At 39.8% G+C, this 23769-nt stretch overlaps 2 protein-coding genes across 5 annotated transcripts in view; one reads left to right on the top strand and one right to left on the bottom strand.

Moving 5' to 3' along the window:
* Window positions 1–8403, top strand: part of LOC115018608 (serine/threonine-protein kinase PAK 3) — a 29450-nt gene extending 21047 nt beyond the window's left edge. For all 4 annotated transcript variants that reach the window (XM_029447680.1, XM_029447679.1, XM_029447678.1 and 1 more), the window contains 8 exons: window positions 335–398; window positions 1873–1921; window positions 2043–2155; window positions 3043–3160; window positions 3386–3485; window positions 3727–3923; window positions 4074–4211; window positions 4803–8403. In XM_029447680.1, coding sequence (XP_029303540.1) covers window positions 335–398; window positions 1873–1921; window positions 2043–2155; window positions 3043–3160; window positions 3386–3485; window positions 3727–3923; window positions 4074–4211; window positions 4803–4892 — 869 coding nt within the window. In that variant the 3' untranslated portion in view covers window positions 4893–8403. The remainder of the gene's footprint in view (window positions 1–334; window positions 399–1872; window positions 1922–2042; window positions 2156–3042; window positions 3161–3385; window positions 3486–3726; window positions 3924–4073; window positions 4212–4802) is intronic.
* Window positions 8404–8530: 127 nt separating this feature from the next.
* LOC115018607 (calpain-5-like) lies at window positions 8531–19879 on the bottom strand. Its single transcript, XM_029447676.1, has 13 exons — window positions 19642–19879; window positions 17561–17749; window positions 17060–17191; window positions 15303–15511; window positions 14552–14744; window positions 14289–14479; window positions 13903–13980; window positions 13625–13820; window positions 13392–13514; window positions 10724–10926; window positions 10157–10278; window positions 9916–10052; window positions 8531–9153 (listed from the first exon to the last, which is right to left on the bottom strand). The coding sequence occupies exons 2-13, from the start codon at window positions 17723–17725 to the stop codon at window positions 8971–8973; spliced, it is 1932 nt and encodes a 643-aa protein (XP_029303536.1). The 5' UTR covers window positions 17726–17749; window positions 19642–19879; the 3' UTR covers window positions 8531–8970.
* Window positions 19880–23769: the final 3890 nt, after the last annotated feature.

Below are 23769 nucleotides of genomic sequence, written 5' to 3'. Positions count from 1 at the left end.
GCGGTTTTCCACACATTATGTTGTGCATCAATTCTTTGTATTTGTAAAAAAAATGATGCTAAAGAACAGGAAGCACTAATGTAATCACATTTGGACAAATAAGTACTGATTGTGGACTTCCCTTGACCGCCTCTCTCTGCAACATCAAATTACTGGCGTGCTCTGCAAAGTAGACATGCATGTACTCCAAGGGCGGTATGTCTGGAACAGAAAGGGCAGAAAAGGTTTTGCGGAGATGTTTTCTGTGTATTTGTGTGTTTGTGTGAACGCCATCATCACTGTGTTTCGCCCACACAAGCTCAATCATCATATATCTGCTTTCTCTCTGACTCAGGGAGTATTGTGAGCGTGGGGGATCCCAAAAAGAAGTACACACGCTTCGAGAAAATAGGACAAGGGTAAGTCCACCCGCGTTCATAAACCAGTCGTCACAGTTATTGAAATAGAGCAATTTCAGGAGCAGCCAGTCTCGCCAGGAGAGATGGGGCTCAAGTGACCACTTTAGTGAGACGGAGGCACAGGGAGGGTTAGGATGAATGAATGGGAGAAAAATAAATAGAGAGATGATAATGAGAACTGTATCCTGATAACGACCAAGGGCCAGATTAGCTCAGCCATCGCGCTCTCTCTCTCTCTCTCTCTCTCTCTCTCTCTCTCTCTCTCTCTCTCTCTCTCTCTACTTGTCTTTCTGTGTTTTACACATCTGCACAGATACAAACTGTGTGGTAGTTATCTGCTCTGACATGCTCGCTATTTCCATATTTGATCAGGAAGCTCCTATCTGTGAACAGAAGATAACTGTCTATTTACTCTGTGCCGGGTTATCTTTAACTTCATAGCAGGCTGCTAGGAACTGTGCATCTTTATTACTGGCATCTGACGGTACACAGGTTTAGCTGGCTGCAAAAGAAAGACAAAAAAACAGCCTAACTTCACAGCTGAACGTTTTTAGTATCACTTCCAAATAAGGACAGAATGGCTGCATACCATTCTGCTGACCAGCTATTGGAAAACTTACATTTCATGTGGATCTTTGTGCTCATCACTAGTAAAGTAATTCAATAGCAGTTCTGTTTCTGTGCTCAAATGAGCACTTACAGTTTATTAATGAAGAGCCAAAAAATTTACTTCATTTCTCCAAGCCTCCGGCATCAAATGTAGACGTTCTTTTACAGGAAGTTATGGTTTTGGAACAGGATTTACGGAAAAATTAATTGCCCGATTTTCCTTGTGTGAAGGGCCAAGGAAGAAGCCATGACATTTGGTAGCAAATACGAATCACGGGCGGACACACTAATTATTTTTTAACTTTCGCTAACATTGTGAGATAGGGCATGTTCCCTTGTTGGAGGTGTGCGCTCTCAGTACAACTTAATGTTTGCAAAGTTATATTATATGCTATATAATGCCAACACAATAACTTGTCCCCTCAATCTAAATATATTCTGAAAGCCCAGCAGAGGTTGGTTTTCTTGTTAAGATAAATTCCGTTGTAGGCCAATGTGTCTGTGACTGTTAAGTAAATCTGATGCACGTAACTTAAAATCGACCTTCATCAGGTTAGTGTAGGAATGTAAGTGGCTCATACTGTGTCCGACAAACAGTTAGTCCCGTTCCTGTAGTCCATATTCTTCAGTATGTGGTATAAATCTCTTGAATTAAAAATGAACTCAGTTTTCAGAGCTACATATAGATAACAATAGGATAGACAAACTAGTCATCTGATAACAGCATTTAGTTAAAACACGGTTGTTATATTGTGAATTTCAGGCAAAATAAAGTATTTTTTTTATGATTATCAGCGTCTCTGAGTAATTTAAAAACAAATAAATGGCGTATCATTAATGTGATTTATATCTTGTGTTTCACCAGAGCGTCCGGCACTGTGTACACTGCCATCGACATAGCAACTGGCCAAGAGGTAAGTCAGGTTCTAATGTTGATTTTGCAACATTCACACACTGCATATTATTTATTTTTCCTCACTAAGCCATCAGGCTTTCTCTTGTTCTGAGCAACAAATTCCTCGTCTGTTTTCTCAGGTGGCCATCAAGCAGATGAACCTGCAGCAGCAGCCGAAGAAAGAGCTGATCATCAATGAGATCTTGGTGATGAGGGAAAACAAAAACTCCAATATAGTGAACTACCTGGACAGGTCAGTTTTCACATGCAGGGTCACATATCACACAGAGTGAATGTCAGCCTGAGCTCAAGGCTCTAGTTATGCTTGTTTTTGTCTCTGGGCCTCAACGCAGAATCTTAAGGCCATCACATTATCCAAGATGGTGTCTTCAAACTGCAGTCCAAAACCTAAAGCTATTCTGAAATGTGAGTTATACAACAGGGGATGTTGTATAACTCACATTTCAGAAGCTGGAACCAGCAACTGTTTGACATTTTTGCTTGATTAAGGACAATTAAACATCAAAGTTGTCAGTTAAACAAGACATTAACAGGGTTTTGACAAATAATCTAATGCAGCAGTATGAATTTATTTGACGTTCATTTGCCAATAGCAACTAATTTGTGGTCAAAACTTCAACAAATGTCGTTATCAAATGAAGGATCTTCTGAACCTGCCCTTTTTTTTTCTTCATCATCTCCTTCGTCCTCCTTTTTGCCTTTTAATGCTGGTCGGCGGTTATCATTCAGTACATGACTGCCACCTACTGTTTTAAAACAAAACGAGAAAAATTTAACTACAGAATCACTCAAGTTTATATCAATCTTTTAAGCATCTGTTCCACTCAGCTCTGATTTCATTTAATCGGTCTTTCTGCTGTTGGTCACAGCTGGCTGTAACATGCTTGAGCACCTACTGTGTGTTGTAATTGACTCTGCATCATGAAGCCCACAGTACATCTTACATTTTAAACATGCTGCAGCTGCTCTATGCTCTTCTTCTTGGGAAGTGTAGTTCTCATTACATGCATATGTGCCAAGTGTCAACCAGCGGTTGTTTAAGCAGCGACTGAACTAGAAACCCCGATATGAAATGCATGTCACGCTAACACTGTATTTGTCTTTCTCGCTTTGTTTCAGTTACCTGGTAGGAGATGAGCTATGGGTGGTGATGGAGTATTTGGCCGGTGGTTCGCTGACAGATGTAGTGACTGAGACCTGCATGGATGAGGGCCAGATTGCTGCAGTCTGCAGAGAGGTAAGAAGCCAAGTTTAGACATCAGCAAAATCCTCCACTGCTCATGTGGCTACGACGAGCTGACCTTTACATTTTCTGTAGGCGGACACACGGAAATGTTTCAACACTTCACTTAGGCAAGAGAAAAGAACCAAATGTGTGTGTGTAGTACAGGCCCCTTTGTATGTGTGGGTGGCAATTAGATATATCTATATATATATTAAGTGTTTTATTTTCTCTCTTCAGTGTCTTCAAGCCCTGGATTTCCTACACTCCAACCAGGTGATCCATAGAGATATAAAAAGTGACAACATCCTATTGGGTATGGACGGATCCGTCAAGCTCAGTAAGTCTATTCTTTTTTCTTCAAACTTATACATTTGCTTAAGTGTGTTAAAATGAAAGTGAAAAGCAGCATTTCTGAGAGAGAAGTGTTTGATTTAGTGTGTTAATGGATGGTAGTGTGTTAAATGAAAGACCACTTACATTAAATAAGGGTACGTGCAAATTGAAAGTGTATTTTTACTGCGATAAAGCAAAGACTATAACAAACCACTGCACCTCTCTCCCTTTGTCTCCCTCTGCAGCCGACTTCGGCTTCTGCGCTCAGATCACTCCAGAGCAGAACAAGCGCAGCACGATGGTGGGAACGCCCTACTGGATGGCACCGGAGGTGGTGACTCGGAAGGCTTATGGCCCAAAAGTGGATATCTGGTCTCTGGGGATCATGGCGATAGAGATGGTGGAAGGAGAACCGCCCTACCTGAATGAGAATCCACTCAGGGTAAGACATAAAGTGCAGCCGCAACATGGGACCAGGATGTTAGCTCCCTAGTGGTCATACAGTATGCATGGCGATGAAATATTCAGAATTCTTATCCTACTGTATGGTGCCCTCATTTGATGGTCTGCTTGACCTCATCCATCTTTCCAGGCGCTGTACCTGATAGCTACCAACGGGACTCCAGAGCTCCAGAACCCAGAGAGGCTGTCATCTGTGTTCAGAGACTTCCTCAACCGCTGTCTGGAGATGGATGTGGACCGCAGAGGCTCTGCCAAGGAGCTGCTCCAGGTAAAACTGAGATGCTCCAAAAACACACATGCATAAACCCACACTTTTGCACTTGTAATTATCTTGTACATCTAAATGTAGAAATATGTTACAACCATAAGGGCGCTAGCTAATTCCAGGAACATGTATTGTCATTCTGCAACACGGTCGAAATGCAAACAGTACAAAGCAAAACAAACAGTAGTGCATTCCTGTCTGGCGTTTTTTTAATTTGCATTAGGAGAGATGCAAACAGCAGGAACAAAAACAGTGGTGAATTCTCTGGGCAGATAAGATGGCCGGCATTTTAAGATAAAGATTTAAGATACTTCAGGGAAACACTGTCCATTAACTTTGACGTTTGAGCATCAAACATTTATTGATGTAAACGCAGCGTGTGATGAATGTAATGAAGGAGAAAAGGCAACAAATTAAAACAAAAGTGTAGCGGGAACACTGCATGGGAACACTTGCTGCATCTGCATGCTAGTTAATAATAATGAAGATACAGCGTGCTTATCAAGACTTTGTCTCTAAATGTCAACTATTTATAATTCTAAATGTGCATACTTCTCTCTTTGGCTTCATATTCATAAATTCTGTCTTCTGCAGCATTCCTTCCTCAAGCTGGCGAAGCCTCTATCCAGCCTGACGCCTCTGATTGTAGCTGCGAAGGAAGCCATAAAGAACAGCAGTCGCTAGCGTGTGCCCTCTGTCCCCACCCGAGGCAGGAGCCCTGCCTGTGATGTGTGTGTTTCATGGGGGCAGGGGCTTGGGTGTATGGGTGGTGGGTGACATGACAGCACAAGGAGGGGGTTTTGTGTGACTTACCGTGACAGCACAAGGACAAAAGACCCCCAGGCCTCATATGTAGGACGAACATCTGGCCTTGCAGCCTCTCGGCCCATGCTGCTGAAAAGACCTTGCCTCCTTGTTTACTTCTCCAGCACTCTGTACATGTAGAGCAGTCCATCACAAGTATGTTATGTGTGTGTGTGTGTGTGTGTGTGTGTGTGTGTGTGTGTGTGTGTGTGTGTGTGTGTGTGTGTGTACCAACTGTGCACATCTCTTTGTGTCATATGTCTTGTTTGGCAGCAGTCGCTCCCCAAACCAAGAACAATACGGTGAAAAAATCAAAAAGAACATGTGCTAATTTTTGAGAAGAAGCTTTGGAGCGGAGACTGGGAAACTGACAAAACTAAAGAGCCTGTGATTCCTTCCCTGCCCAGCTTTAGGCTTGGATTTATTTCCCTCCATGGAGCACAATCAGGCCACACTTGCACCTGCAGTGACCAGCTGATGTGAGAGAGTGACTCTGGGACTCCGGACCCAACCTTTGCCTGCATGACCATGGCTCGGTGGAGAAACTTTGCTACTCCTCTGCAGATTGTAACATCTCGAGGTGGCAGATATATGTGTATGCGTGTGTGTGAATGTGTGTAGGGGTGCAGCTACAGGGGAATAAGTCAGGAATAATTTCACATGACCTATGCCAGCTTTAAACATCCTTCATTAATCCGCTTCATATCGGCGAGGAGATACGGGTCCCGTATTTCATTGTAGTCTCTGTTATAGACTCGCTGGAGTTCAGGTTACCTGCAGTTCATTTGCTTATTTTCTGGCTGCATATTTATCAGATTGAATGTTCTGATTATTCAAAAATATCGAAACACTGTTTGGTCACAATTTGCCTACATAAAACATTGAATTTAACCAAAATATGTGTGACTCAACTGTAGATCACACTGGTGCAATTATTACATTTTAAATATATAGAGTGTTGTGATGTAGTTAGATACACTTGGTCGCACCGACATGTAGATGTGTCGCACATTTAAATCAACATTAGCAACTGAACACACGCAGGAATGATCAGAATTACTATAAAATAATGTCAGCTTCATTACTAATGCAAGCAATTGATCTGCAATGTTGACAGATAATTCTAACGTGCATGCATACTGTACATAAACTGTAGCATTCATTGTGTACAAGCATCTCAAATAGGATTATCCATAGAGATTCAGTATGCGTGGCTTTTTGTACCAGGCTTTGGGAAGACAATTCAACATCTATGATTATAAGCCCGTCTTTGTAGTACATCTGACAAAGAGGTATGAAATAGAAAGACAAATACTAGATCAGACTCAACAGAAATATAAATGTTTTCATTTAAATATCTATATTTAAGGTGCTGGCACACAGTGGACAAACATTTCAGCCTTTCTAATAAGCAGACAGTGGCAAACAGAAGATCATGTCATTATTTACAAAGTGAGTTGAAGGTCTAGTGCCACACTTTCTCACAGTTTCCCATAGTGCCCCATGCATCCCTGTGACCTTAAACCTTAAAGCAGGAAAGATGCCCCTTGACAACTAAACAATGCAAAGATAAAATACACTGAATATACACAATATTCAATCTAAACTGGTCAGTCGGAACAACAAACTGCAACACGACATGGAGGGAGAAAGACATTTTCATTTATTATTAAATCCATTATTTGTGGTGACTTCAAATAACAAGTATGAACTGAAAAATGCAGATAACATAAATGAATCTCCAATCTGGAAAGGTATTCCTCTTTTTCCCCCAGAAGCACGAGTCATTACTAAGTCTTGTGGTCTTATCATCTTGGCAGAATACATTACGCGACTGTGTCTATACATGTTTAGATTGAAGCCAATAAAAACCGGGCCTACCTGTTCAGGTGAACCATTAATGTCTAATGAGGCAACGGGAACCAACTGTCCTCCCTGCCCACCTGCCCCCTCCCTGTCTTCTCCTTTTGGTATTCAAGCTGCTCATTCAGTGTCCTTTTAATGGTGTCTTATGTGTCTTTTTTTCATATGATCTGTCCGTTTTGTAATGAGCTTTTGGAACACGTGGCGGATCAGAGAGGGGAATGTTATCCTCTGAGAGAGGTAGTGGAGTGGATGCCATTTTATGATTGTACCTTGTCCTAATGAGCGCTGAAAACAGAAACCGTAGTACAGGTTCATTTTGTTTGCTAACATTCCTTCCATACCCGGTTAGCGTTTAAACTCATTCCTGTACAGAAGTTATCTACATTGTGTCGGTATTTGGTAGCTTCGTCTGGCGTTTCCCATGTAGCATCCCTCTGTGTGTGAGTGTGTGTGTGTGTCCGTGTGTGTTAGGGGGGGCTACCTCAATCTGCACTAGAAGATGCCTCACTCGTGTTGTCCACCTTGACTTTGAGGTGCAGGGTAGCTGCTTAGTCATATTGTACCTCCATTGTACAGCAAATGTACAGATGAAGGAGTGATGTTAGACAGGAGGATGCAACAGAATCCATGCATGTAAAACAAACTATACACTGTATCTCATCTTCAAATAGGTTAAGATTGTTAGGATATGTATGTATGTATGTAAATATGATGGGAAAACCCCCCTTTTTCAGAATTATGTAACTTAAAACGACAATATTCAGGTTGCTCTATGGTATGTATCAATAAATGTTTTGCACCCTGAAAATCAAAAAAGAGAAAAACGAACACACACGCTGTCTCTGCACTCCTGGATCCGGCTCTCCTGTTTGGGCTTTATCGGACATCTGGACAGAGAGCCGATGAATGCAGCACTCTGTGTGCGGGCCCACACAGTCTGTCAGTACCTCTGCTGAGTGTTAGTACATGTATGTGTGTGTGCGGTAGGTGTGGGTGGCCTGACAGGAAGCTTCGCCGGCCCCCTGGGACGTTTGGCCTCTGCCCCATGTACAGGTCTGAACTATGAGCACAAAGGTGAATTTCGGGACAAGAGACACCGCCGACGTGCCCCTTTTCTGTGGTTGCTCCTGTACATTCCTATCTTCTGAATGTGTAAACCTGTACACGTGGTGTGAAAATTCCTCTATTAATGTGTATCAAGAGAATGGAACAAAGACAAAAAATGTTACTTTTTAAATTATTATTATCATTATTATTATTATTATTATTATTACTCTTATTATTGTCTAGCTTTGTAAAACTGCTGATCCATCCGGCATACCTCAGCAGGCCTTTCCCCATCTTTGAAAAAGGACAAATGAGCGACGGGGAAATGAGGTTTTGGATAAACTATTTTTAATTGTGGTTGAAGCAATAGACTTTTTGAACTTTGAATTGTGCATGGCTGTGTCTTGAGTGTAAAAAAACAAACAAAATATTGCAGTTTGGGAACTGGACTGAAATAAAAAGAGGAAGAAAAACCAGAGTGGTGTTAATGCTTGTAGTTTAATGTGATTCTGAGGATGAATTTCTCTTCATTTTCTTAATAATCATGAGAAGAAAACATAAGTATATGAACTGATGGAAGAAAGGAGCAGAGGATGCATTAAAAAAAGAGTTGATACTTTAATTATTTGTTGTAATGCGGTACATTTTTCTGCATAAAGGTGACTGTTATAGGACACAGTTATAACTAATATATGTTAAGACTTGAATTACATATTCATATAGGCCATATCAGCCACAGTATCTGGAGTATCTTTTAAAGCAACTTGCAGAACTGCAATATAAAAATATTTTATAAGTTACACAAAAGTGATTTAAAAAGTGATAAAGATAATACAAAAGATTAAACATTTTGATGACAATGACAGGAATTGACATTGAGTCTGTCCAACAGTACCCTGCTCACATTTCAACTTTGCAAACAATTCCCCAACGTTCAGATAATAGTGTTAAATCAAAGCCTGGACATCCAGCGGTAGAAAGTGTTTTTGGTGCTTTGATGATGCCACTGAAAAGGTTTCAGCTCTAGCTCTAGTCAAAGACGAGATCACATGGCGGTCAGCTGAGTGGAAGTGATGATCCTCAGACTGAGGTTACCGGGCATCTCGTCAGCCATCTGCCGTCCTCGCTTCCTCAGCTGAAGCTTCTGAGGGCCAAAGTTGTCCTTCACCGTCCCGGGCATCACCACCTGGCCCATGAACTCGTCCTTCACCGCGTTGCTGTTCCACACCTGAGGAAGACCAGTCAAGTATTACAAGTATGTAAGAGGTCTGTGCTCTCAAACACAGCCAATCACAAGCTGCCATTACATCTCTCAGTTATTTGTGAGCTTTTCTAGTTCATGTATTCAGTCTGTTTATTTTGTATCATTATTATTAGTTATTGTGAGCATTGAATATATATATATATTTTCTTTTTATTTAAAATGTGAAGAAAATGCATAACTAATGCAACACAATACTGGGAGGAACTGTGGTTTTCTAATTAGTCTATATTCAGTTTTGTGGGGTTTTCTTTATGAAAGAATTGCCAAATCATTGTGCATAACCTCCGTTTTATTAAAATAGTGGTTTGTTTGCCTTACAGTGTCAAAATGATCAACAACATCTGCAAAAGCACCATGCATTTTCTTTTCCAATATGAAAACACTTAGAATATGCTTTCAGCATGTACATTATATCTCTTCATTTTTAGGATCTGAATTTATTTTTATAAAAATTTAAATATTATGTACAGAGCACAGGAAGGTGCATGGAGGGGGGAAATTTAAGGTTGTATTTTTTTTACTTTTGCTAGATCCCGCATTAGTTTGTTTTCCATGTTTCCATGTTCTCCATGTCCCTTCTTATGCTCTTTCTTCTTTTTTTTTTTGCCTGAAAGTTCGACATTTTTAAGATACGTGGTTTCAACTGGCCAGTGACCCACACTCCCTTTGCACCTCCAGTCTGTGGGATTAATTACTGTCATCAAGAGCAGAGGGATGCCATCTTACCTCCACAGTTATGGGCTTTCTGAGTTTCTTCCTGTAGAAAATGGCGCTGGTTGTAAACTCTGGTTTCAGGGTGTCCTTCTTGATGGTGGATCGTACTGACCGGCCCTCACAGTAAATGATCACATACGGGTCTGCACCTGCATGTACACATGTAAGGATGCAACTCAGCAAACCACATTGGTGGAATATAGTCAATCAGTAGATTTGGGGTGAAACTCTGGCTTGTATAAAGTCCTCTCACCTCCTGTATTGTCCTGGTTCTGCAGCTCCTCAGCTCCGTGGATGTAGACGTGAGTCACAGCTTGCGCATATCCAAGGAATGAACTCCAGCATTTTACCTTTGGTTTATCCTCTGTCAACTCCCTGTGAGAGCAGAGGAGAATTTATGCACCAGGAGAGGAGTAGAGTACCTATATCTTAGTACTCTGCTCTAGATCTTGCTATCATCAACTTGCATGGGAAGTGAAATGATGCTCATATTTCTTAGACACAACACTGGTAGGTCTAGCCAACTTGGATGACCTTTTTATGAGCAAACATAACACAATCTAAATCTTTTGCCAAGAACAGCAGTAGGAGAGGGATGTTATTTTATAAATCATGTTGAATGCTTGACTTGGATCCAATCCCTCCGTTAGTGTCTGAATTAAACAGCTGTGTTCTCACTTACCCTGCAGTGTCTCTTAAGACCTGATAAATTGTGAGATACAGAATGTTACATTTCTCACTGAAAACATGAAACCCAGCCAGCTGATTTGCAACTACACACTGTCGCTGGTTCGACAGCACACCTCCACCACAGTCGTACCTGCAGCCTGAGTCCACGTCGGTGAAAATTCGGATCATGTAATCCCCCAGCGTGTAAGGCTTGAAGGTGGTGGGGATGATGACGTAGCGGCCCTGTTGGAGCGTGCATCGCATGAACACTGTACGAGCGTTGATGTAGGTGGACGTCTCAACAGCCTGTTGGGTCAGGATGTCGTGCATCCGATACTTCCTGTTCAGTTCCACCTGGAAAAGGAAAACAATTTGGGCTTTATTTAGTGTTCTTTTAAAAAACAAATCACAGACTTTTAAGTGATTTTAACAATGAGTGTTACATGCATGTGAACTATCCTGGTTATGATGGGGTTTTTCAGTATCCTGGTCATGTGTTTGCACATGTAAACATCTTATTTTGAGAAACCTGGATCGGTTATCTGGAGTACAATTACTGCATCAGAGAAAAGTTGTTATTTTACAAGATTGCTCTTGTAATATCATTTATTTTTTGCTAACTGCCCATTTGCACAGTTGTATACTGTATAATCTGTATGTTTGAATGCTGTGCTGTGTTATGGGCATTGTATGTACCATTGCTATACATTCGGAGAAGCCAAAAACTAATTTCCACTGAGGAGGATAAAAAAGTAAATCTAATCTACTACAGATGTAAACCTACATTTGAAGGGGTTTAAACAGCATCTAGAGGAGTAATAACTGTTTGCTTCCTACACAGATTATCCTGCCTCCTGGTGGTAGAATAATGAATAAAACTTGAATTTAACATACGTGTCTGTTCTATTGCAGTGTTATTAAAAGCACAGATTAATAATAGTATTGCACTGGTAAGATGAATCGTGTGTCACTGAGTTGCTGGGATGCTCTTAGAGGTCCACTGATAGGCCGTTTTCACAGCAGCAATTTTGACATGTCATTGCAGAGTAAACACAGGTGAAATTAATAACATCACGTATGTTCCTTTTCCATTTAGGTGTGCCAGGGCCCTGGTATTGTTCTTGCTGGGTCACTGGAATAGTAGTGATACACTAACTACAACGGGACCATAATTAATTCTGTCAATTACACCTTTGTTTACCCTGCGATGACATGTCAAATGGCTGCTGTGAAAAGGCCCAATACATATGTTTTATGTGAATTGGACATGACTGTGGCCCTGCCCCTGCAGATCACTAGTGGTTCTTCTGTTTACAGCCCCAATGGCTCCTGGAGCTCGATTCTACACACCTGTCATCAGCCTTGTAATATTTCTACCCCGACTCTTCACACAACCGGCGCCAAATCAGTCTCAGCTCCCGTGGAAGTTGCTCATTTCAGGCTTTTTAAAAATGTTATCTGAGAACTATTCCTCGTGTTGTTTCCTAACTGTTCTTTTTCTCCTGTGCCTCAGGACCATATCCCCTCCCACTTGCTTGCTTGCCTGCTCCCCTCCATTCCCTGTTCCACAATAAACCTTTAGAAACTTCATGTACCTCTTGTCAAATTGATGAAACTACCAGTTTCTGTGTGTCTGAAAGTCCTTCTTCACCCACCGTTATACTTCTCAAACAGGAAAATATAAAGTGTAGTGGATGACAACATAAAAACAGAATGTGGATACAGTGTCTGGGGTCCGTCAGATGAAGGAGGAGAATACACCATCTTGTTGATAAAGGTTAAATCCAAGTCCAGGCTCACAGCAGTTCAACAAGCAGTTTGCACACAGCTTGCTTTTTTAATCACATGCGCCTCATGGCACCAGCATTTATTGCTGTCCAGAACCTACCCCTTTGGCAGCACTTCTGTCAGCGTGATAATAGTGTATAGTGTGTGGGTGGCAGTGTGTGTGTATGTGTTTGAACTTAACCAGATGTCTGATAAAGTAAATCATATTACAGGAAGTGTGATGTCAGTTTTGCCCCATGGCTTCATATGAATGTGACAATCTAAGTTTGGAAAGTTGTACAGCTTCATTAGAGGAATGCATTTACTTTGCAACTTAATAAGACCTCTACTGAAACACACTACCAAGTTGTATTTGTCTTTATAAATGTTGCAGTTCTAATTATGTCGTATATTGTGAGGCAGAGAGAATGTAAATGCATGAACTGTTTTCTCACCGCCAACTACAAAATGTGCCCAAAGTGCACAGGATTTCTTATCAAGGCTGCAGAATCACTGTGCTAGAAAACAGGGGACTGAATTCTTTGCACCTTACTGGAAGTTTAAAAGAAATTGTCCCAAAATGTGTTTGGTTCCACTCAAGCTTTTCAGCTTGAAACAATCAACTAAAGAATGTGCAGTTATCGTGTTTAATCACGTATGATTTAGCGTCTTGTTGAAATGTTCTGTTTTGGTTCTGATTAACCGATCAAGTAATGTCTGTCATTACAATTACTCGACAACTGTTCACTGTTTGCTCAACAAATGAGTAGAAAAGTCAAACGAAGCCAAATTCCTTGACCAAAATGAAAGCCAAAATGTGATGAAATGACCCTGTTTTCGCTACAAATTAACTGACCTTTGACTAACGTCCACGTCCCACAAGAACACCACTTCCTCTGTAATGAACTCACATCTAGTCAGTCTGGCCAAAATCTTTTTCATGAGAAGTTTCACAAACCTTTTGAATCTTTCACTGCTATTTACCCACATGGTTTATCATGCATCATGCCGTTATCAACCGTTCATACGGTCAAAGTGTTACTATATGTTACCTTGAATACACAGAAGCCAATGGATAGATTTTCTCCTTGACCAAATTTTCTGTGGATCTTCATGTCTTTCTGTTGCAAGGAGATCAGGACCTCATCTGCCTCCTTGGTAACATCAAACAAGAACTGTAAAAGAAGTTGAAAAGGAGTGAATATATATCAATAGATGTGTGTTTATATATGTATACATGTGCATGAACACAGGAGATGTGAGCAGAAAGTTCCATCAAGAGTACCTGTGGGTTCTGCAGGAACGTCGGTTTGTGGTTAGCACAGCCACCGCAGCGGTTTAAAAGCGGCTCTGCATTTTTGGTCCAACTCCCAAAGTGCACAACCTCATTCCACGTCTTATGGAGACTGATCATGGAAGTATTGATGATACGGCAAACATCTGCATCTGTGAAGAACTTGCACCAGTCTGCGAATGACATCCTGTGGATGCAAACACAAAATGCATTAGTACACATTAGTGCATTACTACAGTATTATTATTTGGATGAAATTAATCGCTCACCAGAACTCCCCATCGTCATCTACTGTGATCCCAAGTTTGCCCCTCTCCAGATCACCAACCGTTGACCATTCCTCAGAGCTGACATACAGAAAGCAAAGCAAATGAATGCACTCATGAATTGCTACTACAAACCCGTTGGTTTAAAGTTATAATCCACACAAAACCTTTAAAAAGCAGGCTTTAAAAAGTTTGTATTTTCACAAACCCCAGGTTACAGAGGTTACATATGACAACAGAAAAGAAGAGTGGCCATTCCTGCAGCATCATTGACTTCTCTGCTGTCCCTCCATTTGCTCAATATGGCAAATTACCATCTCAATTGTTATACACGACCATGGTCAACAGTGGAGAAGAAATGAGAGGAATTAACTTTTAGCACTTCTTACGTGTCACTCCAGGCTCCTTTCCACTCAATCTGACCCCAGGGGTTCCTCATGCGGATCAGAGAAATGGTTTCATTCTTGAAGTAGGCCAGAAGCCCGTGACCCAAACGCACTTTCTTCACTGCAGTTATTGAGTATGCGTGGCCTTTCACCAGCCCGTTTGCCATTTTGAGTTCAATCTCATGAGGCTGTGCCTGGTGATGAAAACAGGTTAGTTTCTCTGAAGTATTGAGACAAAGAAGCACATGTTCACAAAGAGCTCACACCTTAATAGAGCAGCTTATGATTCCTCCACGGTCGTAGACCTTTAGCAGATCCTCAAACAGCTGGTCTTGTTTTTTCTGGTCCTTATAGTAAGCTTCTGTCTCCAGGTTGATGGCTTCAGCCACAGCTCCACTGAAATCCACCACAGCGTCTCCGGTGTTTCCCCCCTCCAGGGACTCGTAGCAGCCAGAGAACCTGGACACGGAGGGGGAATCACAAGATCAGCTAAAGAAATATGATAAGAAGTACATTTGAAAACAAGAATGGACTCTACATACAGTAGTTGCATTTCGTTAAACATATTAAATATACTGTCAATATATTGTCATTTTTCTGAATCAGAATCCGGTTAATAGGTTTCAAATACAAGGACAATAGGAGACAGATACAATACAAATCTAAAAAAATACTAAAAGAAAATATTTACAATATATCTGCAACAATACACCATATTATGGGATACAACACTTATATTCCAAACCTTATAAACGTTGTATAATGTATAGAAAGCAGCAATAGTTGTTGTATTATATTATACATTACAAACATATTGTTATTATAGGCTGTAAGTAGTAAACATATTTATATTTGTAGAAGTAGTAGTAGTTTTTGTTGTCAATTATTATATTTTAACAATCATTATTAATATAATGTTATATTTGTATAATATCAACTACATATAAACACAATAACTAAATAACAATATATAAATACATTTCTGCAAAGGGGACACTATGGTTAAAGTTTACTGACTTGGAGTAGGCCTTCTCCAGCAGAGCACTCCAGAATTCGTTCTTGTTTTTCGAGTGACAGTAGATGAGTTCATTGTTGATCGTAGGCAGCCGGTCGTCCACCACCACGTCCACCCACTGCCCAAACACCCAGAACTGAAAGTGGAAGATTCCAGCATAGTTCTCCGAGTGCTTGGGGTCCCACTCCTGCTCCTTGTGGTCAGGGATTACCTGGGGAAAACAAAAACGAACACAACGCAACCACAAACCATTTAATTATATCTTTGCACATTACAACAAAGTATTGAATGTATAATAAAGCATTTAGAGCAAAGTAAAAAAAAAAAAAAGCTCTGAAGTAATATCAGAACCTTAAAATGCTGCCGGGATGAATATATGTGATATCATTTTATCAACTTATTTGTGAACAGTAAACAGTAACAGCCTTTCCTTCTTTTCACTAGGATCTGTTAAACACTGTTTTTGTCTCTTCTTTGTTATTATTTTTAATCCAATGTGCTTTAGTGTGTTTTTATGGGTGTATAGGACTTTTGTTAATCTGCCTATATGTTGGATTAGATCAGCAGCTCAATCAAGGGAAGTGCAAACAGGTGTGCCTAATTACATCACCTTAGCAGAGAGGGGCTGAGCACTGTTAAGATGTAGGACGATAGGTAAGATTGAGTTCTGCAGTAAATAATATGCTGCAATATGTTGAGTGCTCGTTGGATGGGTGGATGGGTGCCATGGATAGAGCAGAGATCTTAATTTAATGCTATATTCACTATTCTGTGTGATTTGGATGCTCGCTCGGTTTAGCTCCCCCTATACTTACCTGGGCAGGTGGTAGGTTCCAGTTAGGTGCGGCTGGGAAGGTAAAATGAGTAAGGGGGGAGGAGAGAGGACTTGGCAGCTTTATCTTGTTTGGTGATCTTTTGCTTCAGTTTATTGAACTCGCTGGGTTTCACTTTGGGTCTTCTTTTTAGTAAACCTTTGCTAATAACTGCCACTTTGTCTTTGCACTACTTCTGCTTATCGACCTGGTTTGGTGCCACAAAAGTGAAGTTTTAACCAGCACAAACTTATTAATAGTTAAAATATATATATATATATATATATATATATATATATATATATATATATATATATATATATATATATATATATATATATATATATATATATATATATATATATATATATATATATATATATATATATATATATATATATATATATATATATATATATATATATATATATATATATATAATGCTGGATCACTTCCAAAGACTCACACAGCCTCTATCCGTGACATTTTGTATGGTTCGTTCTCTGAACAGAAGGTGGAAAAACAAGACTTTCTACACAAAGATACACACAAGGTTTGTGGCTGACATTTGATCCTCCATTGTTAAGTTTTTTTCCAGTCCCTCCTCCATTGTTGTCTAATTATCATATTTTTGTAAAAATAAATACTAATAATACTATGATGTTATATTTATATAAATTGTACAATAGTGTAGCTTAGATGATACTGTATACCAGAAAAGACTAAACTATTATAGTTGTCATTTTTGCAAAGGAATTTGTTTTTTCTGTTAAATCCCTCGCCCCTCCCCCACCCCATCAGGTGAATTCCTGCTGACCTGAGCTGCAGCTGGTTTCATGTTACAACCCTGAACATTTACCTCAGTGATGCTGTGCCTGCAGTGTGCTTATCAGAGATACAGTATCCTTATTAATATTTGGTAGACATTCAGAACAAAATGAACTCACCCTCCTCCAGAGGTCCGGCTTCAAAGCCAGGCAGGAGCAGGCAGCAACAAACCAACAGTTTCCCACAACTCCCTGGTTCAGGTCATGGGAGCTGATGCCCTCCACAAACAGTTGGGGCGCATTGCTTATCTCCTGCAACAGAAAAGTTAATGTGATGCACTTTACACACAATATGACGGAGGTGCCGTGATCGTTTTACTTTAACTACGAGTCAGTCGTCTGCTCTACAATGTGTGTCAAACCCTATTGTTTCAAAATAGCTGTGTGGAGATGGCCTAGTGGTCTAGTGGTACGGCTTCCAATCAGAACACCAGATGGCTGGGAGTTCAATACCAGGGCTGACATCATTGTGCCCCTGAGCAAGGTACTTAACCCCAAGTTGCTCCAGGGAGACCGTAAGACTAAATGACCTGTAGTAATAACTACATGTACATGCCAGTACCACCTAGTACAGTAAAATATGAAGCATTCATTTCATCTCATGGAGGGAGGTGATCTCACCCCTGGTCGTTTCCATTCCACAAAACCAGGAGGTGGTTTCCTAAAATACAGCGATGCATCGATGGCTGGGAACTCTGGATCCTCGAACAGCGTCTTGTCGTTGATACAGTCCCTCTTCAGATCAGAGTAGTGCTGGTTTTTATACGGGACAGCAGAGGAGAACATGGTCCAGATGCTGAAGCCTCACAGCTGCAGAGTGATGACAGACAGCAGATGTTTTAGTAGTACTTTATGAGGGGAGGATTTACTTCTCACTCCTGACTTATTTTTGGGAGAAGCCTACTGAAGTGCTCTCTATAAAACTCTGCACTACTTTATTCCCAGATCCACAGCAGACTGCACTATGACCCATAGTCCCTCTGCAACACTCTCGAAATAACTCATGAGCATCTTCACTAAACTTTGGTCTGTGAATACAGTGGGCTTATATTAAGATACCACAGATTGAAAGCTACATTTATTTATTTGGTATTTTACCAAAGGTAACATTTGTTGTAAACTTATTTTTAATAACCTGATGTGTTGCAATTGTCAGACAGACAAAATAAATTAAAATGTCTTTTACATTTTACTTAATCCATCAAGACTGACAGGAAAGAATTACACATCAGCAACAAAGGCTGCCACAGGATATGTGATTGGCACTTTGTGGATCAGGTCTGACCTAAACTGTCTGTTATTGTAAAGAATAACATGAGATGTTTGTAAGGCTGGATTTAGCCTGACATAGAATAACTGTAACACAGCTGTATTCTCTGGAGAAAGATGATATTTTGACTCTTGATCTTTTTGTCCCGTCACACTGATCACTTAAGGCTGTGTTTGGACAATATGTGTCAACGTACGTTTTTGGATCAATCTTGATATATTATGTTTGCCAAGAATAACACATCACAGCATGTGGAATTTGATTTACTGGAAGCAGCAATAAAATGAGAGGGGAAGTTTGTTATTCACTAGAAGAGTCCATAAAACATCAACTCTAAAAAAATAGTCGAGCACAAATGTATGTAGATTTGAAGATTAGTGTAGAGAGGGGGTAGAACAATGAACCAGATATGGCTAACAGAGAGAAATTAAACATCTTGATCTGGAACAACACAAAATCGAAATTAGATGTAGAAAATACTAGAAATACCTTTTGAGAAAAGAAACAAGAGAAGAAGAAACTGTCTCCAGTGTACGTTTCAGACCGCAGTAAGGAAACTTGTTCCTTCCTGCTCCACAATAAGGAAGCTTCCAGGTGCTGTACCTGCCTGCGACGCCCTCTTACGCACAAATGGCTTACTTATGTGCGTTGTTGGAGCCACACCCAGACTGTGTTTAATCGGTATTGGGTTTTATTACCTTCCAGTGTTATTGTGGCTCTGGGTAAGGGGTTAGACAAGGTTGTGAGCCTGTGTGAGCGTTATCTGTTTGAGAGCTCCTGGCTAATCTGGCCAGGCAGGTTATTTTTGGTAGGCTATTGGCACAGGTCAGTTTAAAAGTTTCTTTCTTTCTTTCTTACATCGACAGCGTCCATTTACAGGATTTGTTTCATATTATGTTACATCTTTATAATGTGTGCAAAAGTGACAGCAGCTCACATTCCAGACATTTCTGTCACACGTGCCAGTGCGCGGTGGTGATGTGGTAGGGACATTGTTTAAAGTGTTTAAAGTGTTTTAGGGTTTTGCCGTGGTTTCACAGCAAGAACATGAACAAAACATGATCAGATCAAACAAGACAACAGATGGTATCTTGATGCAGCCATGTTTTAATATTTCACATTTGAATGAAGAGTTTGTGCTGACTCATACCTGAGAAAGCCTATTGTGGAAACTTTAAACGGCCACAGAGAAGAGTAAAACACCAACTTTAAAGGCTCATTAGCACAAGCCACCTTGACATTTATTAGGAAAGAACAGGCGTAAGGGTTTGAGGCATGAGAGGAACTGAAGATAAAATAAAACACAAAATAAGAAATATAGTTAATACCATGAAACCACAGTGACATATATATATATACCAGGATGTTACAACTTACATCAAGTAACTTAGTGTAAGCTTGTAGTGCTTAAAACGTAAAAGGCAACACTCACCTGTGGTGAACTGTCTTGTCCTTGTAGTGATGAGTTCAAACACATTCAATGTCCTGTTAGATGTGTTCAATCCCGCATTTCTGTATTAAGATCTGTTACATAAAACAACCGTCTGTTCCACTTTTCTCAAAACTAAATCCAGTGAGTGTGAACTTCTTGCTGCGATGGATTCTCCGAACACTTTCATTTGCACACAAACACTGTCTGAAAACTGGTCTGACGAGCACCTCTGCAGCAGGAGGTGTTATGCAAAGGCTGATACTGAATGGGAGGGAAGGGGAGACTGAAACTGAATACCTTCACTCCCACCACTCAACTACTCATAGGTGAAACAAGCTAAAACTTGTCCTGTTCAGTGTCTGTTCTTTTACAATTACAAAAGAAACTCCCATTTAAGGTCTCACTGCTAATTGTTTTTGCCTATCTTTCTTAAATTATTTGTTGTGGTTTTGTTTGTTCTCACCAATAAATAAAACAATTTTCCAGTAAGCAGGAGGTCAGTCAAATTGAACAAACATAACAAATAAGCCCTGCGCTTTTCCTCATACTGTAAGTGAACTTTGGTAATAAGACAAGCTGGCAGGCTCCCAGTGGTCCGAGCTTAACGTTTAAGGAGCACATGAGCAACTTAGATTCCCTCAGAGACACAAATCTGGTCCGGCTGGATAACTCCGGCTTTGAAACTTTCTGAAGAAGAATGAGCCAACAGTAATAATGTAAATCCACGCAGCAGCTAAGTAGACAGGAAGAAGAAACTGAAGAAACTCCTCAAATTAAAGTAAATCGTTTGGTTTAGCAGTGATATGAGAAAGGACCAATAGAGCGTTTCAGATATGATCGCAAGTTTGTGAGAAAAGGCATGTTTGGGAGAGGGGAAGAAACATATCTAGTCACACAGTGTATGACATGAACCTATTGGAGAGGAAGACCATTAGGAAGGTCTAACAATCTATAGTTGTCACTTTCACAGTGAACATTACACTGGGCAAATTACAGATTATAGTTATTAAAGGTCAGCCAGTAATGGTTTGATAGTGGCCTGAGGGAAAAGGTACAGGGGTCATCAAAGTCAAAAGGCCTCTTCCTCACGTTCCTCTTCTTCGTCATACTGGTTAGACATTAGTTTTTATAACAACATTAACACAAACAAATGGGAAGCTATCATAGAACGTCCACTTCTTGGGCCAATCATGTACATTATTATCATTATTCTAGATATTGTTTAAACGTATTTCAATTTCAAACGTATGTCAATTTAATATATTGTAAATATTAATTATATATATATTATATATTAATTTTGTCCCTCAAGTTAGTTTTATTTATACAAGTCAATATCACAAATGTGCCTCACCCAAAAGGGGCGGGGGAAATAGTTATTGCCTCTTTTATAGTTTTATTGGAGTTCAATTTAGTTGCATTATAGATTGTTTCTATTTCAAAATACCATTTTCAAAAGAGTTTTCGTTCTTGGACTGTAATGTCATTATTCCCAGTGAAACTCGTATTAATATTTCTTGAGCAGCTAGCTACTGCGTTTATTACCAGCTCCTCACTTTGAACCAGAAAAGTTAATGTGATGTGAGTAAATTCTCAACCCACCTTGTAAACCACAATTTATTTATTTGGTTATTATTTTCAAAATGTCTTAATCATTTATGTAATACTGATGGCTCTGGGGTTGTACAAATAATGTTTAAATAAACAAATTGCCAGTTGTTCTGGTCTGTATGCAATTCTCTATGAGCACACAAGAAACATCTAAATGTAATGTGCAGATTTTTACGACATTTACTGAGTACATTCATGCTCCAGTGAGGAATAACTATTTCACACTTTATGAACTTTCTGGCTGGCAAAAAATATACTTTTTTTTAATACGATATAAAATGAGCTACTTCATAAACTGCTAAACACACTGAAATAAAACTTTCCACAGATTTTAAACAAATTTCCGTTCCTCTAACGCCATCTTGAGGACAAAGCGTACACTTTAAACCCCACTGCCAACTCCACAAATTGCACAACTATTGTATCACTCTGTCCAATGCTTTAGTATTGTGGGATGTAAGAGACGTTACAGACTAATAGAGATTTACACTTTACATTGTGCTGTTGCAAAACAACAGCTGACAGCTTTCTGCATGTGCTCCAGCTGAGAAATGTCCCACACAATTCCACTGTTCCCCTCATCTTTATAAAAGCAAATCAGAGACAAACCTTTATGATGTATAATGGATACTATGTTTGATTTAGATTAGAGATTAGATTAAAACAGGACAGGTCGAATAGAAATATATGTCGGGCCAATATTTGTGAACATGAAACAATTTATCTTAAAGCCAGAGGGCAGTGAACTTTAACCCTTAATGTCGTCAAGATATGAGATCTGAAAGTGATCCAGACCATGAGGAATGGAGCAGGTATTTGGTGCAAGGATACATCCTCTGGTACAAAACTTTGTCAACGGAGCTGTTCAGTGTGTTTAATCATAATGTCATCAGAGAGTATTGTTCACAATAGTGATTGGACTGTTCTTCCGACATTAAGTTCTACAAAGCCTGTTTACTAGAGCTGTTCTTCTAGTATTGGCTTGAATTGATTGTTTCCACCGTCACATTTACTATTCAAATATCAAATACTGGAGCTCATAAATGGTCATTTTGGCAGAAGTGCATGCTTGCTTGTTTTGAGAGATAATAAATATTTAATTCTGACTAAAACAAATCACTGATTCTGTGTTTAAAACCAGAAGATGAAAGAAATAATGAGCTGCTTAAAATGGAGAATTTCATGTTTAACCTGATCAGTTAACAACCCAGACTGTAGACGGACCATGTGACATCATGCAGCCTCACTTCTGAGGAACCTTTAAAGGGCAGTTACAGACCAATTATATTTTGCTGCTGATGTTTCTAACATGTTATTCTCTTAAAGAACAGGCATACGACCGTGCATCAATGGTTGGCAACGAAGACAGGCATTCAATTGTCAGTGCCCGTGTTAAACATTTGCAGCTTGTTGATTGTACATTTACAGTATGAGATAGTGACCGATAACAGCAGTTTAGTTCCTGTTTATCTTTCTTTGTGTTTGGCGGGATGCCGATCTAAAAGTTACAAGACAGTGAATCAAGAAGTCCATTTTATTGGAATTTAATTTTTTAGTGAAGCTTTAACTCTTGCCTCAGATGTCTTCCCAATAGGAAGAAATGACAGTGCACACACATCGTAGCCAGGAGATGGCAGGACATTCATTAAGGTGTGTCTTTGTACAGGACGTGTCACTCAAAATGCCCTCTGTGTGTCCGTACTTGAGCAGTAGAGGCCGCCAGACTCATTGTGGTCAGATCCAGTGTCGTATTATAGCAGTGAGAAGGAGCACAATACAACAATAACAATTTGCAAGGTCCAGAAAGTGCTATAATACATTTATATTAATATGTTGCATATTTATCTTATCATCTGGCCTTCAGCTTATGACACACATATGTGATGATGTCATTATATGAACAATACTCTTTAAATACAGGAGCACTATTTGGCAAAATTGAAATGTAACACAAATCTAATGCAATGTAGTTGTATTCCGCAAAATGTTTATACTAATAGTTTACATTCATATGGAGCAGTGGTTAATATACTTCCTCTGATCCATATACCGTATGTTATTAATAAATACAAACTGAATAAAACCTAAGATATCCAGCACAAGCATTTGGCTCTTCATGCAGCTTACAAATGGTTAGAATAAGCTCGCCAATTGTTAGAGATCCAAAACAAAACAGCGTGACGCATCATATTTCAACATGTTAATAAATTGACAGCGTTCACAGTTCAGCCGTTGTTTGACACGTTTGTCCACCGCTGAACATGCGAGAGACAGATTCCCTGTTCCCATGGTGATGGAGATGGTTATGTAGAGATCTCCACACAAAAACAATACTATTTTTAACTCTTTCATCTATCTAGACATCCTCTCAATAGAGCATTGGCCATTAGGGTTGCACACACACACAAATGATTCCCTCGACTTTGTCTGGACAATTCTGGATTTATATGCCAATAGGAAATAGGATGTAAAACGCAGAGTATAGATCCGTGTAGAAAACAGTCTTCAAGTGGTCGT

Source organism: Cottoperca gobio, chromosome 14, assembly GCF_900634415.1.
Source record: "Cottoperca gobio chromosome 14, fCotGob3.1, whole genome shotgun sequence".
NCBI classification, from domain to species: Eukaryota; Metazoa; Chordata; class Actinopteri; order Perciformes; family Bovichtidae; genus Cottoperca; species Cottoperca gobio.
The sequence above is the reverse complement of the archived record's forward strand: the minus strand, read 5'-3'. Positions and strand labels throughout refer to the sequence as shown.